The 18,148-nt window shown below is 34.7% G+C and overlaps 1 protein-coding gene across 1 annotated transcript in view; it reads left to right on the plus strand.

The window, feature by feature from the left end:
• Window positions 1-18,148, plus strand: part of LOC108751140 (diacylglycerol O-acyltransferase 1) — a 102,216-nt gene that overhangs the window by 43,980 nt on the left and 40,088 nt on the right. The window contains exon 5 of the mRNA XM_018491182.1: window positions 2,798-2,906. Coding sequence (XP_018346684.1) covers window positions 2,798-2,906 — 109 coding nt within the window. The remainder of the gene's footprint in view (window positions 1-2,797; window positions 2,907-18,148) is intronic.

The following is an 18,148-nucleotide window of genomic DNA, read 5'->3' on the forward strand; positions in this document are numbered from 1 at the left end:
TTTTTCATAAATCCGTTATATCAGTAAAAGAAAGTTATTTTATTACATATCACTCACCAATCGATGCGCAACGATGGAGTTGTCAGCTACATTGATTACAATGATTCTATAACATACGAATATTCAAATTAAACCAGAATTCAAAAGACAATTAATATTTTTAAAAATAATTATTGTACGTACCGAATTTTATGTTTATTTTTTAAATAGATATAACGTTTAGTATAATATGTAATTTAAAAAAAAAACTTTTCTTAAATACAAGTTTTTAAGAATTTATGTACCAAATTCTTTTTCTCTGATCTTTCTTAAATCAAATAAATACTTAATATTATTAATAATTAATTTATATAAATGATAAATTACTTACCCCAAGGTTGTTCCATCGGCACCTGATACCTCTCCTAGGTCACCTCCTCCTCTGAAGATGTTTAAGTTGTAGTCTTCTCTTCACATAGCACTCACTGACACTCATGAATAATTACGATTGGGCATATAATTACGGATAAATTATAAGTAAAAATTTTTTGTGCGACACTATACGCGGCATTTCCGTTTTAAATAAAGTCCGTATTAAAATATCTACATAGCTCGTTAGGAGCCTGCACTTTAAATCGACAAATAAAAGTCGGAAAAAAATGGGTCTTAGAAAAAGTCTTTTAATCTGATTACTTGCACGCCATTTCCGAACGCGACGCGTCACGACAAACTGACTGCGGTTCGTTTATTCAGTTAAATCGGTAGCGTTAGCTTCGTTGGGCTTTTAGATACTGAGCTTTTCCGTCGCGTTAAAATGTATCTGTGGAAGGATATAAATTAACAAATAAAAATCGCAAAAAGAAATATCGAACACACGTAACTGCTACATGAAACATTTAATGCATAATTGCTAACTATTTATAAAAATCGAGGAATGATAGATAATGCTATATAGATCTCTCACTATCTGTTTGAATATTGTTATGTGAATGAGGCGATCTTCTGTACACAGTGACGCGCTATACCACACAAAAACAAATATCGTAGTCGCATGTCAACCGATTTATTACCGTACGAATATTTTATAAAAATAAATTTATTTTTGCTTCTTGTATTTAAAATCAATTTTGAGAAATGTTTGTCGGAGAATGTCTTTTAATACAATATCTTGTAAAAATGGTTTCAATATAATTGATGTGTAATTCGGAGATAGATTACACAGAGAGGAAGATTTATTTGGATGCGAAATTCCTATTTACTCCTATTTATTTCATTTGAAACAATTTAATTTTGAACGAAAACTATATTGTTTAATCCTAAAAATTTAACTTGAATCAATTGCATTTCTTAATTTAAAGAATCGATTTTGTTGAACTATTCCAATGACTACATTTATTAAGTTTAAAGAAATTGTCTCTATGTGTTTTTTTATCATAAATACTATTGAATTACCAATGCTTTCGATTATGCTTTCCTTTAATTGATTTATTTCAGCTAACGTTTCATGTGTTATTCTTTCGTCAATCCGAAAATTATATATCAATGAAAAATACAAGATATATGTATTTGAATAAACAAATATTATATAAAAAAATTAACTACTAATATCACGATGCATAAATTAAATAAAATGTGTGAGTAAAAAAGCATAAATTAAAGTTCCTATTCTTTATCATTTTAATTCTGTTGCTGCGAAACGATAAAATGCACGATATACGTATACACATTTTTTGGAACAGTCGTATTTCGATATGCTTATACTCACGTTAATAATGACAATTAAATGATCGCAATATGTTTATAGAAATAATCGGATTTTCTCATGTCTCGAAAATTGTCGTGTTTCAAAAGATAACGGCGACACACGGAGCAGTTCGCGGCACTACCTATTCGTCCGAGTCTCGCGCCATGAATGACAATAGGGGTGCTCTTGACTACGCGACGACGCGGTATAACGGACGTTGAGTCGAGCAGTTCTACGAAAAGTTTGATACGTCAAGGTGAATTAAAGCAAGCTGAATTTAACAAAGAATTCATGTATCATTTGTTTGCTATTCAATCTTTCGGAACGGTTGGCGCGTGACCTTCACCTTGGTACTTGTTCCGATGTTCTGTGTTATAAAAAGTCGTTGTACTTATTGTCATTCGCTCGATAACTGTCGAGCAGTTAGACGCGACTGCTCTCTGTTTCGTATTATTTCTCGATATGTGATCGCGACAAGTACGGAAAAATGTTCAGTGCGGTCGTTCTGTGTGAGTATTTGACGATTCCTTACTTGTGCGATTAACTTCTATAATTATCTATAATTATCATATAGCTATTTATTAAAATATCTGCACATGTTTCACGCAATTTAATTATTTAAAGTATATTTAAAGATATAGTTTAAAAAAATGAAAAATGTAATTTATTAGAAGTGTGGTATTTCAGTACTTATGAGATAGCTGATATTATATTTTAACGGTGCTTTATAATTCAAATCTCTTACAATGCAAACGACAAAAATTCCACATAAATTTTAGATGTAATTTAAGTATCAAGACATTTTAACAAGGTATATATTTCTCTCAAATTTTTTTATTTTCCAGCCAATTCACCGTGAAATACTTTAATATTTTCTAATATAAATTGTAAATTCTCCTTTGCATTAAGTAGCTTGTACTTGTTAGAGAAAATGCTTATTATATCGAGTTTGCTTGCAAAACACTGCGTCCATCAGTTTAGCTCCTCCGTCGTCATTTTATGTCGACGATGTTGTATGCTATACGCACTGTATGCAAGCCACTTCCTGTTGTAACTCTTTATTTTCTGTCGCAGGATATCATAGCTCATGGCACGGGAATGGTGTTCCACGTCATAAACCTCGTTGTGATGGTACTGATGCCGATGGTGGTCATCCACGTGAAGGATTCCGGATTCAGCTTGGGTAAGTGCCATTTTACGTATCGTTTCACTTGCGAATTTCGTGCACTCGCATCCACGATACTACTTACTTGTTTACAATACGTGTAGCGATCGGGATTTGATTAAAATAATTTACATAAATAATATTTTCGTACTATTTATGTCGTGATTAAAACAATCATCGTTGTACACATAAAGAACTGTAATTTTACGCAATTATCGTAGCTTTCGAAACCATTTACGTATTCCCGAGCTTGGCTTTATATAATTTATTTCTTTTTATGATATACAATTAATCCGTTCGCGAGCGTCACATTTCTTTACTGGTGTACACACAATATTTATGAGTTTATGAATATACCATTCATCTACGAACCATTTTGTTAAAGCATCTAAAAATTAAGTATAGATATAGATCTGAAAATAACTTTATTAAATTATCAAAACAATTGCAAAAGTTTTAACATTCTAGGCTTTTCTGTTAGCTGTCATAATGATTATTAGCAGCTGTTAATACAAATAAAATAGTTTTGGCTGCAATTAAGGCAGAACGTTATAACACTAGCTACATTTTTGCTGTCGCAGTCAGCTAAACATCAGTCAGATCGTGTTACTTGAGCAGAGTGTTTCTGACGTTTTCAGCCTGCTAATGATAAATCTCTAAAGTCTTTTTAAGATAAAAATGTTAATGCCCAGGCTAAATATTTTCTTAAGCATAATAATAAATATCAATAGTTAGAAATATCGGTAATTTTATCTTTACTTACGTAATGTTTATATTAATATTAACAATTATATAAGTTTGACATTTTGGAATTAGAATTTTCATTTCAAAATGACTTCAAAAATCTATCATTAGTAAGTGCGGCGAGTCTGAAACACCGTGTATATTGAATTATAATTTAATTTTAATTTTTTTTATCTATCATTTCTGTGTATATTATGGTATGCCATATTTATTCTCGAAGGAGAGATCTATCAAGAATTCTATTTAAATGCAATATGTATGGTCATCCACGCATCAGATCGATGCGCCGCGGAGGGTTGCAAAGTTTATATGCAAATGCAATTACCTCGTGCTCTCTTTTATCTACAACTTCACGAGTTTTCGAACCATTCGTCTCGCGTTAACCTATTAAGACAAACGGTTGTATTAGACATTTTAATTCACTTCTAATTTTTAAACTGAAAGCGCGAAATTGTGTATAATCTCATTACAGCGCTCATCAATTAAATCACAGATCTAATCGCAATCTTATTCTTTTTCCTTGGATTACGTGTCATAGCCTCTTTTTGTTCGAAGAAAAGTAATTAAAACGTAACTACGTTTGCGAGCGCTGAAGCAGCACTTTTGTCTAATTAAAGGAATTTAAATTAATTCTTTTGGTGCAGACGCATTCTGTAAGCGAGCGATCGATTCGATAGGTGTATTGTCGCGCGCGGCGATCTAATTTAGTTTTTCATTCTGAATGACGAATAATCGCAAGGAAAACGTCGGAACTTTATGGAAAATCGTCTGGACTTTAATTAAAAGATCTTTAATCGCAGTCGACGGAAGGTACCGAGCGTAATAAGCCAGTGTTCTCCTGGTAATTCTGCTTGGCATTGTAGTTTTTAATATTCTCTGTCATTTACATATTTGACATAAAGATATAGATAAATTTACGTAAATGTCAATTTCTTGAATCGAATGAATCAACGCCTTTTTTTAAGTATTCATTAGAATCCGAAGAAAGAATCTCATATTGTCAACTTTATTATTACCGAGGAGTATCTCAATTATTCTTTAAAGTTGAAGAAACTTTTGATTCTGTCGTGGTATTTGATTATCAGTAGTTTCTTGTATGGTCAGAAAGAGAGAAAAGATTTGTCGATTGATCGCAGTTTGGATAAAACGACAAAACGCAAGCTTGCGGAGAATAGAGTTGTCAGACCTCGAAGCATTGACAAAGAAAGATCTTTTAGCTTTACGGAAAATACAGTCATGTTGTAGTAGAGTTAACTATATGTGTGTGGCTCATTAGGTGCCTCTTGCTTCAGCTTTTAATAGATTACCTTTAGTTAGTTTTTCAAGACATACAAAAAGGAAATGAACGGATATGAAAAACCATTTCTTTTCTTTTAAGATTCCAGAAAGTAATATCATTTCTTTTATTCCCTTATTACTAATCTTGATATCAAAATTCTTCATAAAATGTAAAATGGACAAATTTCAGTTTTAATCGTTATTATAAATGAATATTCGCGAGGACATTAAGACATTAAATTGTGAATAATTTGAAGCTCGATCGCAGAAAGTTTCTTTTAGTCATTCTTCGCAGTCGCGATTTCACACCAGAGAACTCTCAGATTGAACGGTAATGGATGACAATGAAACTTCAAAGTTGGATCGAAGCTTTTGAACTTTGACAGGAGAACATATGACCTTCTATCATCGGGGATGCAGTGTAGTCGAAGGTGAAGGATCGTCATGCTTCAAACTCCGCGAGATTTACTTTGCCACTACGAAACTGGAAATGTTACTGTTCTTGCGGATATTGGATTATTTGAAAACTCCTTATCCTAATAACTGTGATAGTTATAAGTTAGGTTGCGTAAACTAACTAATAGAGAATATTGTAATATAAAAAGGTTAATAAAAACATTTTTTAATTATATTAATAAGAAGAAAAGTTATTTAATTAATTATTATTATATAACCAGATAAAAAAGCTCCAGGAAAGATACAAGCACACAAAATAATTATGTAAGACAATTTATAAATAATTTTATGTTATGACAATGCTGCAAAAAGATTTAACATTCTAGTAATCGATTTGAGCGCCCTATAACGCCCTATAATAGGTTCGTTTGCGTTTGCACTTTTTCCACTCAGTATCTTTGCTTTTTCTCTCTCTTTCTCTCTTCAACATCCGAATATATATTTACCTCTTTTTACGTGAAAAAATTTTTGAAGATTTTAAACAACGCGAACAAATCTAATTATTTTGATGATTCAAAAATTATTTTTTATTTGTATTTAATTAAATTTTTAAATACCGTTCTTTCCGTGCGTATCTTAATTGAAACTGCCATTTTATTTAAAATAAACTTCAATACATGTTTGCATACAAGCAGGATAAAATATATGAAAGCACTTAAAGAAACAGCAACAGAAAGATAGGGAAGAAAGGGACGTTTTGTCAGTCACATGTAGGTAATAATCCTTAAAAAGGAAGTAGTTCTCGGTGAAAATCTAGAAATCTTTGACGAACGTCCAAGAAATCCTTGGAGCCTTATTTTCCTTTTTTAGTTTCGTCCGTAAATCGTCGGGGACGGGTATCTCGGGGGAATCCTTGTTGATGTGAATGCATCTTTACATCTCGGCTCGCGTAAAGACATCAAGATCCCGGTGTCTACGAGTGAATACACTTTTGAGTGTACGTTCTCGTATACATCGTCTTGCACGTTGAAGGGCATCATGGGTAAAAGAGCGACAGAGGAGTACTTCCGGCGGCGCAAAAAAAAGAGAAAGAGAGAGAGAGAGAGAGAGAGAGAGAGAGAGAAAGACTTCCTGTGAAAGAGTCCAGACGCTTGAACCAAAGCCACTGCACTTCCGCTCGCAAAGCGCATTCGGCTACGACTACGGGAAGTTTTAAGAAGCGCTTAGAGAGTCTAAACTCATGTGAATCCTTGCCTTTCGTGCCGCTGCGATTTCCAGCTTCCTCCTCACGTCGCCTATATAAAAGGATCTAGTTGTGGTGAATTTTTCTTAAGCACTGACATACACATTGTTCTCTTTATATAGAAGAATCTTTTTAATTTATTGTATATTATTTATTGTTATGTTTTTATATTTACTGATTACTATCATTGCAGTCATCTTCGATTCTCTGTATAATGATAAATGATCAATCTGTGGTCATTACTATTAGAATTTCATTTTAGTAAAAAATTAATCTTTTTGTATTTAACAAGTTACTTATAATTAAGTTATTAAGAAAATTATTTAATTTTCTTGATTCTGCCTGCCTGTCCTATCGAAATTGTATCGTTTCACGTATGCTTCGACAATCATTGTTGTCATGTCCACACGGTGATTGTTTTTTTTGTCAAATGCGAACGTCGAACGATTTAATTCTCCCGATCGGGTTCCTTGTTTGGTTGAAACGATGGGGTTGAAACGCACAAAAAACTGCAGTGAGAGAACTGAGGGGTACGACGCGACACGTAGCACATTGCCGGCAACCGCCGTAATCACGATGGTCGATGCGAAAGCATCGTCAACTATCGGACGTCGAATTTCGCTCATTCGGAAGTGCTCCTACACCGACAGGCGAGCGTGTTTTTTTTTTCTGTTGATACTGCGAAACGTGACACCCGATAGAAATGCAACATGGACATCCTATGACCTTTCAACTAACGCTCTTTCTCGTTTCTATGACCTCCCTGTCTGCGCCTCGTTGTCGCTCTTGCAACCGCACTCGTCCATCCGCATTTTCCCATGCAGCAGATACCCGTAAATGCAGTAAAAGGCGTCGAGTGTTTGCCGCACAGTTAAGTGGTACCATATTGTCGTATAGAGAGGGTTCTCGCCTTTGGTTTGATGATTGGGCAATGGGAGTACGTGTCGATGTAAATACAATTGTGTGTCGAAAAACCTCGTTTATTAAAAATAGAAGATATAACAGCAATTGTGAATAGCAATTACCGTATTGAATTAATTAAAAACATATTTTTCATAGATAAAAAAAAAATGTAGATGGATATTTTACGAATATTATATATTTGCGACAAATACTTCTGTTTAGAACACTAAATGTGCAGAATTTTCGCCGGTGGAGATTGGTTCAGTAGAAAAGTCGGTCATTGATCAGACATGAAAAGAAGACTTTGTGATTTTGACTTCTAATTAGCCTCTGATCCTCTTTTAACTTATAAAACAATCAGCTATGCTTTACTTTGCACATTTGTTGACCAGAGAGAAATGTTCAATAAAATTATTATTAAATTAACGTACAATTAGATTAAATTAACGTACAATTAGATTTATAGATAAAACGTTTTATTTTATTTTAGTGCTTTCTAAACTTGATTTTATGAAAACGAGACGTTCGCGTATGTTGCAATTTATCTCATATTCCATCATCTAAATATAATGTATAATATTTTAATTAAATTTTGAATATATTTTAGTTAAGAATTTTCTTCTATCTGGTTTGCTCTCTGTGACGTTAATTTACGTTATTTTATTCAAATTTCTAGCCAAATTATAAATGACATAATTATATGGCAACATTTAATATATAAATTTTCTATTTTATGTTGAATTTGTGATATCTATTATGCGTCCTTCATTTTTGTTATAATTTTAAGTGCGATTTTCCCAAGTTTAGAATATTTGCTTTTCCTGGATTTTGACCGCTGACGACTATCTGGCTCAGCGCAGTAATCTCTGCACACCCGACACGAGCGCGAATCTAGTCACTCGAAATTACCGGTCCACCCTCACGGTATTTGCAAATTCTTGCTGCACACTCTTCGCGGCGAGCTGTCACGAGCAAGCGGACATACTTGAGCGCACATATAATGTCCGGGTGTTCTAATAATTCTCTACCTTCGCGCTTTCAATTTCGGTTAACTCATAAATTCGTTCCCGAAGTGTGTACTTTGCACACGCACTTCGCAGCTATGTGTTATTATAAAATCGACTCACAACGTAAGTCGACGCTATTATTAATACAAATTACCAAGATGCGAGAGGATTAATATTTATTATATCACGGACAACGGAAAAGCAACATAAGCTGATATTTATAGTCGATTCTTATATTTAAGGCTATTTTAAATACAGTTTTAAGACATTTATAAACCGACGACAAAGTCGTATTAATATTATGACATTACTTAAAATAGTCTGGAAATAAAAATGGATTATGAATATCGGTCACAAATGTTATTCTTGATGTTAGCTTGGCTGATGATGGCCAGTGTATACAAAAAGAAGATTTTGTTGAAATATTTAAAAATATAGTTAGAGATCTGAAAATGAATTTTGTTGGGCCATTGAAATAATTATATAGAACGCTCAAATTACTGATTGCTAAAATATCAAAATTTTTTTACAGCACTGCTCATTACGCTTTTCTACCCAAATATTTTGAAGGTTTAATAAAATTATTTTTAGATCTGTATTTAGCTAAACTTTTAGATATTTCAGCAAAATCGTTCTTCCGTTATTCCTTAAGGATTTATCGAGGAGAGCTATCCTTAAGATACGCCGCTAACGAGACTCATGACAAGTCCGTACAATCTCAGCATGGTGGCAGCTAACAGATGGAAATGCAATATCACATCCCGTGGAACAAAGGCTGCGGTTGAAACTCTTTCGCGAATTAAGGCAGGCGGGCGTGTATTCTCCGCGTTTCTTGTTTACGCGGACGCGATGTTCGCGTTAACGTCCACGAACGGAAATGTCTTCACCGTATATTATTACGGTCTCGTGACGCAAATGCCGCGATATTCCCCGCGCGTTTTCCACCGTCGCCGCGGCATCCGTGCCAGCGTTAATCTTAACATGAATAAGTAATTAGGCGAAGAGAGGATTCTGCTGCAAAATAAGAATAGAGATTGTTCCTAGGTACTAAAAATAAAAATCTTGACATTTCATTTAAGCTTTCTGATTTCTGGACGATTACGTTTTTACGTATGTTAGAAATACTGCTATTTAAAAAGGATAACTTTAACGTAGACAGCGTGAAATAGAAATGAACGCTTCGTGTTTCCCCACACAAAATGAATAAAGTATTACGGCTCCTACTTTTTTTCTGCACGAACAGTGTAGTGTACGACACTTTTATTTTTTTAGCTTATTAAGTTTACATTATGAGCTTTTTCTGTAATAAATTGTAACCCATTTTTACAAGAGTCATCTTATGTGCATGCGCAATTCATTTCAAAGGAAAGAGAGTGTCAGATGAAGTTTGTCGCGCTTTCCTGACAAGCACGACGAAGGGTACGCGAAGGTAAAGCTTTACGTGAAACGGAAATTACGTTCGAACGTAGCCGGAAGCGCGAGCAGGCGGACGCCTTTCCGCGAATTTTGAATAACAAATCTGGGTCCGCCACCTAATTCGAGACCCCCTCCGTTTTCTCCGTCCGGCTCCCCAGAGAGGACGGGTCGCGCGGAATAACTACTTCGTTATTATGCTTTAATCTACCAGCGTCTACTTCAGTAAATGAGAACTTCCACCGGTGAATAACGCGAGGAGTCTGAGATTAATTTTTGTTATATATGCAGTAAATATTTTACACGCCATTTTTTTTTTTTTAAAGAGAATATGGTTTTGGTTATAGTTAATAATTATTTTTAAATTTCTCAGAGTCAACATTGAAAGCGTTTAGAAGTATTTTTTACTCGGTATTTTGGGAAAAGTGAATTCACGGTCTCTTCCATCAATAACTCTTCCCGATTCCATCGTCGGCTTGCCCTTTCTTACCACATCACCCACGAGCGCTTCGTCGATTCCTCCGGAGCTCTTTGGAATTACAAATTATGCAGCGGCAGTTCTTCGGTGAGTCAGTTCTCCTCCGATGAGTTCCACCGGAATTACAAATTGCACGTCCAGACACTCGGCTCTGTGTACAGAAGGGTCGCGCGGAGGCGCTGAAGGATACTGTTGGTTTAGGCAGGGACGAATGGGGTAGGTTGGGACAAAGGAGCGCGAGAGTGAATCAAATTCGGGTTTCTCCCAAGTCTCCGTCGTACGATCGACGTTGGAAACTCGACGTAGAAGATTGCTCATTAGAATGTTTGTACATCTACGGAAGTTGCGAGGGGTTGGTACGTAAATACTATTGAGGGAGCGGAAGAAGGGTTGATTTTTCGAAAACAACACGCGACGAAAACGGACGTTAACGAAACTCCACGGTCGACGTTTCCTTTGTTTCCAGCAAATTTTCATGGAGGTTGCTCCACGACTTGAGATCGTCGTTTGCGATAATCAACGCGATGTTGAAGAGGCCGCAAATATCAGGACACTACCATTGTGGGGAAGGAAAGAGAGAGAATAACGTTGTGTAGATAAATAATGTAGATCCTTGTCTCCAAGAGCACTTTGAAGAGTGCTTTTCCAACCTGCAGAAGTTACGATGATGAGAGAATCGCTAAAATCAGCGATACTTCAAATAACTTCTTGAATTGTCTTACGTTTGTTTCATGAGTAATAGAATGATTCTTTGAAACCTAGTATTTTTGCTTGTAGACAAGCAGTTAATTAAAGAAATCTTTATTACAGAAAGTAAATTTTATGTAATAATTATCTTACAGTTTATATTCAATTGTATAGATATTTGTATTCAAACACTGAATTGCTGCTAAAAATATTAATTGTAATCACTGGCGAATCTACGGGGGAAACCATGGGATCATAAATATTATAGATATCTTTAACCTTTTGAGAACGGAGATTTTTCCTTTAAAATTAACCTTTTTTTCTACAGAAAATCCATCTATATATTGAATGTACATCTTGCGTAGAGTCGCCAAGTTTATGAGTGGCCAGAATACTGGCCAGTCCCGTCCAGAAGGGAAAGTCCAAAAGAAAAAATTTTAAAAATTTTATAATTTTATAAATCGCGATAGAATCGTTTTTAGGTGTTTTAAAGATTCCGTATCTCAAAAGGAAAAGTGGAACCCTTATAAGATCATTCACGTGTCCGTCCGTCCGTTTCTCACAGCCGTTTTTCTCTGAAACCATTTGACATAGAAACTTGAAATTTGGCATAATAATAAGGAATCATATTGACCTACATATTTTTCAAAAGTGAACACTCAAAAATATCCACATAAAAAGGGGAGACAAGTTATGGTACCCAAAAAAATTTTTTTTTAATTTCTGACTCATGTGGCATATAGTTTGAAAGGGCTAGTTGTAAGGAGCTCGAAAATATATTTTAAAAAATTTTTGTGTAAGATATCCCCAGAGATATTGCCGGAAATATATCTGTAAATGAGAGATAAAATAAATTTCTATACTTGATTGGTATACTGGCCAGTCCCGTCTTCAAAAGGTTAATATTTTTGAAATAATTATAATTTTGATATTTCAAAAACTTTTTAATTTAAGAAACTTCTATATATATAAAACATAGATTATATTATATTATTTTTCTTTTATGTTAACTGTTAATATAATTTTAGACATACTTTAAAATTATATTAACACGTTTTATGAATTATATATTTAAATAATTCTCTTTCAATGTATTAATAATTGAATATTTCATCTTTTCATATTTAACCTTAAAAAAAATTTTGCTTACGATGAGCTAATGATTTCCCTCTCTTTCTAGAATTTCTAAATCCGCCAATGATTGAAATAAATTGATATAATTTTTTAAGCAATATTCTCAATTTTTTGTAAAATTTTTAGCTAATGCTGTACTGACTTTCGGAAAAAAATTAATACAGCACAAGCGATATTTTTAATTTTAAATAAATTATAACTTAAAAAAAAATATGTATATATATAAAGACCATTTTTGAATGATTTTGATTACTCAAATTACAAAGTCTTTCTTTTATTTATTAGATAGACTTCTTTTAGTTATTGATGAAATCAATAGTTGCATTAAAGTCGACAGTGGTAAAAAAAAGCCGAACTTTTTAATTTTTGACCTTATCGAAAGTTATCGAAGATATAACTGTTACATGAATAGCAAAAGGGATAAAGACTAAGATGACAAAAGCAACAAACCGTTCCTATCCGTTACGTTGTTAATTTGTTCGAACGCCACTGTTAAACTCGAGAAGCTCGTCCTAACTTCTAGAACGATCAGACAAATCGTCGAAATTACTTGGACAAAGAATGAGAAATCCGCATCTCAGGTATTGATCCGGGTATACCGAATGATGGGATCGTCTTTGACAAGAAAATAAAAAAAGAAGAGTTCATGCACACGTACATACATAACGTACATATATAACGTACATATATACAGATAAATGGGAGAAGAAAAAAGCGGGGGTGCAAGAATTCATCTCGTCTCTCGCGGCGCAGCCCGTTAACAGAGATGCGCAGCCAATTTCGTGGACTTCAAACGAGCGGCAGGCTTGACGTAGCGTGAAATGTCGCTGGGTGGTGTGAAGAAGATGTCTACGCACACGTGTCATACGCACACAACACCTATCATAAGTCAAAGTAATGATTTCCATTTAATTTATGAGAAGAAGTCTAACTAATATTCTATATACGTTTGCTATTATTCTTTAATTTTAATTGTTAACGACAGTTGGAGAATGATTTTGCTTCTGCGCGCACATACACACACACACACACACACACACACACACACACACACAGTTGAATTTAATATACCTATAGATAATTTAAATTAAATAATATAATTTACAATAATATATAAATTAAAAGTTTTTTTATGTCTTATCGTAGACAAAGGTATTGAGCGCTCTTTTCAAGCGTTAAGCTTTACTTCGAAGTGTAAAAATTATGTTGAATATATAGAATGCACTTATGCTATCGTGGGATAATCCGACTAAAATTAGGCTACGAAATTGGTTCTCGCACGGATAATGCGAATGGAGAAAACAGCATGCTTGTGCACGTTACAACGGGGACTTCGATGTCGTGGGGAATTCTGCGGAAATGAACGAGTCGCTGGTGGATTTCGTGGGTTCGAGTTTGCCGAGGGGAACCCGCTTTTGCGACGCAATGTCGCGGAGAGGCACGTCGAAATTCCAGTACACGTAGCCCGCGATAATCCTAGAATATTAATACCGACAGCTACGGTATTGCGTACTTTCGAATTACGTTGTTTGAGATATCACATCAATACCTTACATCAGAGATGGTGAATTTTAATTCGTGAATTTTTTCTTCGGGATGTGTTAAAACATCGACGGAACTTAATATTCTTAGGTTCACTCCGTCATTGGATAGGTCAAGTTACATAACGCGTTTGTATAATATTACATATGTAAGAAAAACGCGCGGATTCGAAATCCGATAGAATTATTTAAGAGATAATTTTAGAAGATGAGTGCATTGCGAATCTGTATGAAATACGAGATCACGTCCAAACTGCTAAGCTACTCTGTACATTCAAAGTCTATTACTTGAAACTTTGAATAGGAGTTTAATTAGGAATAGGATCTCACACGGATTGTTTCGACGTTGCGACCGGCGTGCCCCGCGAGTTGTGGCCGGATGCCGTTTCCCCGTTCTCGCGAATTCTACAGAATTCTTTTCCGCCGCAAACATCCAGGCGGGTAGTAGCATAGTGAGGATGTCTCGAGAGCGTCTCGCGCGAGAATAGCCCGCATTTCCTCAGGGTTTCGGGTCAGGCCAAGAACGTCGTACCGTGAGTGTTTCGCGCTGCGGAATCGAATGGTGTCTCTGATCCTGCGGATAGCAGCCAAGCCGTGACACGATTTGTCGCGTGAACAATGCACGAGTGCGGTCACTCCAGCGATTCGGACATACATTCTGTCTTTAGTTCGTTCAATAAACATTACTGTTCGTTCCAATTAACGCTTGAGCCGTGACTATTATACGTAATTTATTATATTAAGAATTGTGCAGTAATGATACACGTAATTCTATAAAATAATCGATAAAAGTTTCATATTTAGTTCATTCGACGTTGTTAATTCGATTTAATGGAAATTAATTTGAACAGTATTATTATACGTGTATTTTTTATTGCTTTTAATCGATCGTTACAATATTTGAGAATTGCCTCAAACTAAGTATCATTAAAGCTGTGAGCACGCGAAATAGATGACATTTTATATTATATTATACATTTTGCTTGTTTGAGACTAAAAGCACGTTGCAGCGTGCCGAGGAGTCACAGACAAATAATATTTTCGACCGGAGATTGAAAATACGGGATAGGGAATGGGGAGGAAGAGGATAGAAACGAATTCGATACGCTCGCGTTAGTTGTTCAAGGAGACTTTCTTTTACGCCAATTCCACCAAAGAAACACCCTCCTAAAATAAAGGATATACTCGATCTGGTAATTGTCTATTCTCGGCGAAAGATATCGTGCTCTTTTTCGATAATGCACGTATCGTTCGCCGATGTAACGAATACACAACGACCAATAAAAACGTGTGTCTTATCAATATCATATCACAATCAGAGTTTGGTATCACATTGCGATACTGAGAGTCAATATCAGACAGCCGTATCAATTCTACATTATTTCAACACTATAGTTATTTGAAATAATACGTAAAAAAAAAAAATACATATAATAAATTACATAACAATAGAATAATACAAATAAGAGAAAGAATTCAACATTTGATTGAAGCGTATCTTGACGCTTAATAATATTTATATATAAATTTATTGAATATTATAAAGTTTTCATTTTTTTAAACTGCGCGCCGATTCAGTTTGTTGGACTTGAAACCTGATCATAAACAGAAGCTAAATAATATCATAAGTTAATTAATTATTAATTTAATATTGATACTAATAAGTACTTTAACTTTCTGCCAACAATGTTGAACTTTAAAAAACAGTCGATTTTTTATTGTAAATTTTATAGATAAATTTAAATCTGAAAAAAATTAATAAAATACTATCCAACATTTATAATAGTAAAAAATCGTTATTAAAACTTTTACATATAAGAAGTGTTTTAGATTTTTAATTTTTATACAATTCGGAATAATAAAAATCTGCACTGAAATTTGAAAATCCACTTTGCGGACGAAAGGTGAAAATTTCATTGCCGATAGAGAATCAAAACAAAAAATTTATTGCGAAAAATATCATAACATATACGTTGTTCTTTTTTAGATTAAACATATTATTAATAATGATAATGAAAATTAATCGGAGAATAGTCTACAATAGAATTAATAATTATAAACATGTGTTTATAATTTTACTCAATGATTATTATCCTCAATTGTTTGAGATATTAGTATTTATAATCTGTTCTTATCTTAAGACCGTCTCTTATCTTAAGTAATGTTTTAAGAAGCTAATACGACTTTGTGATTGGTTTATAATATCTTAAGATTGTACAATATTTTTAGACAGTCTTAAAATAGGAATCAACTATGAATGTAGAGTCTATATTCTGTACACATCTATCAACAATTGTCGGTGTCAATAACTAATGATAGTGACAAGGAAATATCCTAGGATAAAAACGCAGTATTCATTGGTTGTCGCTACTTAATGATACCGACAAGTAGACGTATACAGAATATGGGCCGTGGTCATTGAAACATCATTCTATCGACAAGTCTGGTAGAGTAATCAATTGACAGTTTCGATGGCAAGAAACTTTGCGTGCACACGCGTGTGTAGGCGTGCGTGAAACAAATGCGCTTTGTCTGCCAAGATCCTCCTTCACGCATGGTGACCCGACGAGGTGATTACACTCTCGTGCCAACTGGATATCGTGCCAGAATCAGAAACGATTCTGAAGGATTGGGAAGTAGCGACGGAGCGGGCGAAGAAATCGTCAGGACATAAGTAGGGAATTACGCGTACCGGGTGAATTACGAGCGACGATCGATCCTGAAATATATGTTGCCTGTGTAAAAGGTAAGGCCCCCTCGAGACGGCAAATCGAGGAGCAGAATTTATCGCTCGCATCCGGCCGGATATCGTCGAAAATAAAGAGTTCGCCCTTTGCCACCCGCATGGCACATCGCTCGAGCGAGGAACTTACGTTGCGTCGCGAATTGTTTGTGACTTTCTTGCGGGTATAATACAGAACGCTGCTCGCGTAGATGATAGATTGTTTTATAATCGATATGCACACTTGGAATAATATTTTTAAGTGACAATAGAAGCGCTATCCATTATAACTTACGTAACTTATAATGCAAGCAAAAGGGGAAAGATGGGAGGATATTCATTTGACAACCAAAGTTTCCTCTGAGAGTTATTTCCTTCGGGATCGAAGTAGTTGCGGATGGGAACTCTTCCAAATTGCCGCGTATAAACATTTAACTGGATAATTTGTCGGGGTTTTATTTAAATCCAGCGAAAAACCGGTTAAAATAAATCATGAAGAATTAATATTATAAAGAATATTTAACGCAATCACATTTTTAGCCTCTGCGTAGTTACATTTTTTAGCCCCTACGTAGTTACATTTACAAACAGAGTATTGTAAACATACATTTTACGCGTAATGCATTTTTGGATTAATTTCGGCATGTTGGTTAAATTTGCGCGGTTGCGGTTGTTGATTAAATCCCTCAGAAAGGTAATCGATTATTTATAAACGGCTGTGTACAGAGACTTTCTCTTTGAGATATTTATCGACAGATAACTCACTAATATGTAAAAATTAATTTATTATTCAAATGTGATGACAAGTTACACATGTATGAATACATTATAAAATTTTTTTATCTCAGAATGGATTTAAAAAATGTTTAGAGTCATTGACATTTAGGAGATCTAGTAATCTAACAATATTTACAAATATATGTTAAAATATTCATAAATCTCTCGATCTTACATTATCGGGTTCCTCGACAATATACATTAGTTGAGATAATCGAGAATCGAAATTGCACGAGGTGTGCACGAAGTAGTTTCGCGCAGTGCAAGATATAGCTATAAGTACCGTTATCATGTTGCTTTCCTGTTTCCATCGGGATGGCTTCGAGCCATGCCCGTGACACATCCCGCTCCCAGTGTAACGCATTGCGCGAAATTATACGCTCTGTCGTTTACCGGTATAATTATACGCCTGCCAAACATCGCAAAGTTTCGACGTGCCAAAATTTTGTAACACGTAACTTCACTCGGCAAACTGATTTCGGCCTTCATTCGCGGAAGTTGAGCGCCTACGTTAATTGCGTTTTGTTTTATTAAATTAATGCATGAGATAACTCACGCTGCCGTATTAAATTAGACTCCTTCGACAATGGCTCGAGCCTGGTAATTATCGGACAGCGTGAAAAAAGCATCAGCGACATACGGGTGATAATGAGTACAGAGAACATGTGTCGATACGCGACAATTCGTCGTTTGATAAATCGGCGGAAAATGTAGAAACTCATAGCGAGTACGATTCAATCGAGTTACTCGGTTTAATAATTACTCAAATTATACGGGATGGATATTAAGTACTTAAAAAAAGGGGTGATTTTTCTCACAAATTCAAGATGGAAACTTCATATTCGAAGATACAGGACGTCAAAGTTGAAGGAAAAATTTTGTTTTTTCCAAAAATTTTAAAAATTATTCTAATTATTTTGATGATATTATATATATA

Source organism: Trachymyrmex septentrionalis, unplaced genomic scaffold (assembly GCF_001594115.1).
Source record: "Trachymyrmex septentrionalis isolate Tsep2-gDNA-1 unplaced genomic scaffold, Tsep1.0 scaffold40, whole genome shotgun sequence".
NCBI classification, from domain to species: domain Eukaryota; kingdom Metazoa; phylum Arthropoda; class Insecta; order Hymenoptera; family Formicidae; genus Trachymyrmex; species Trachymyrmex septentrionalis.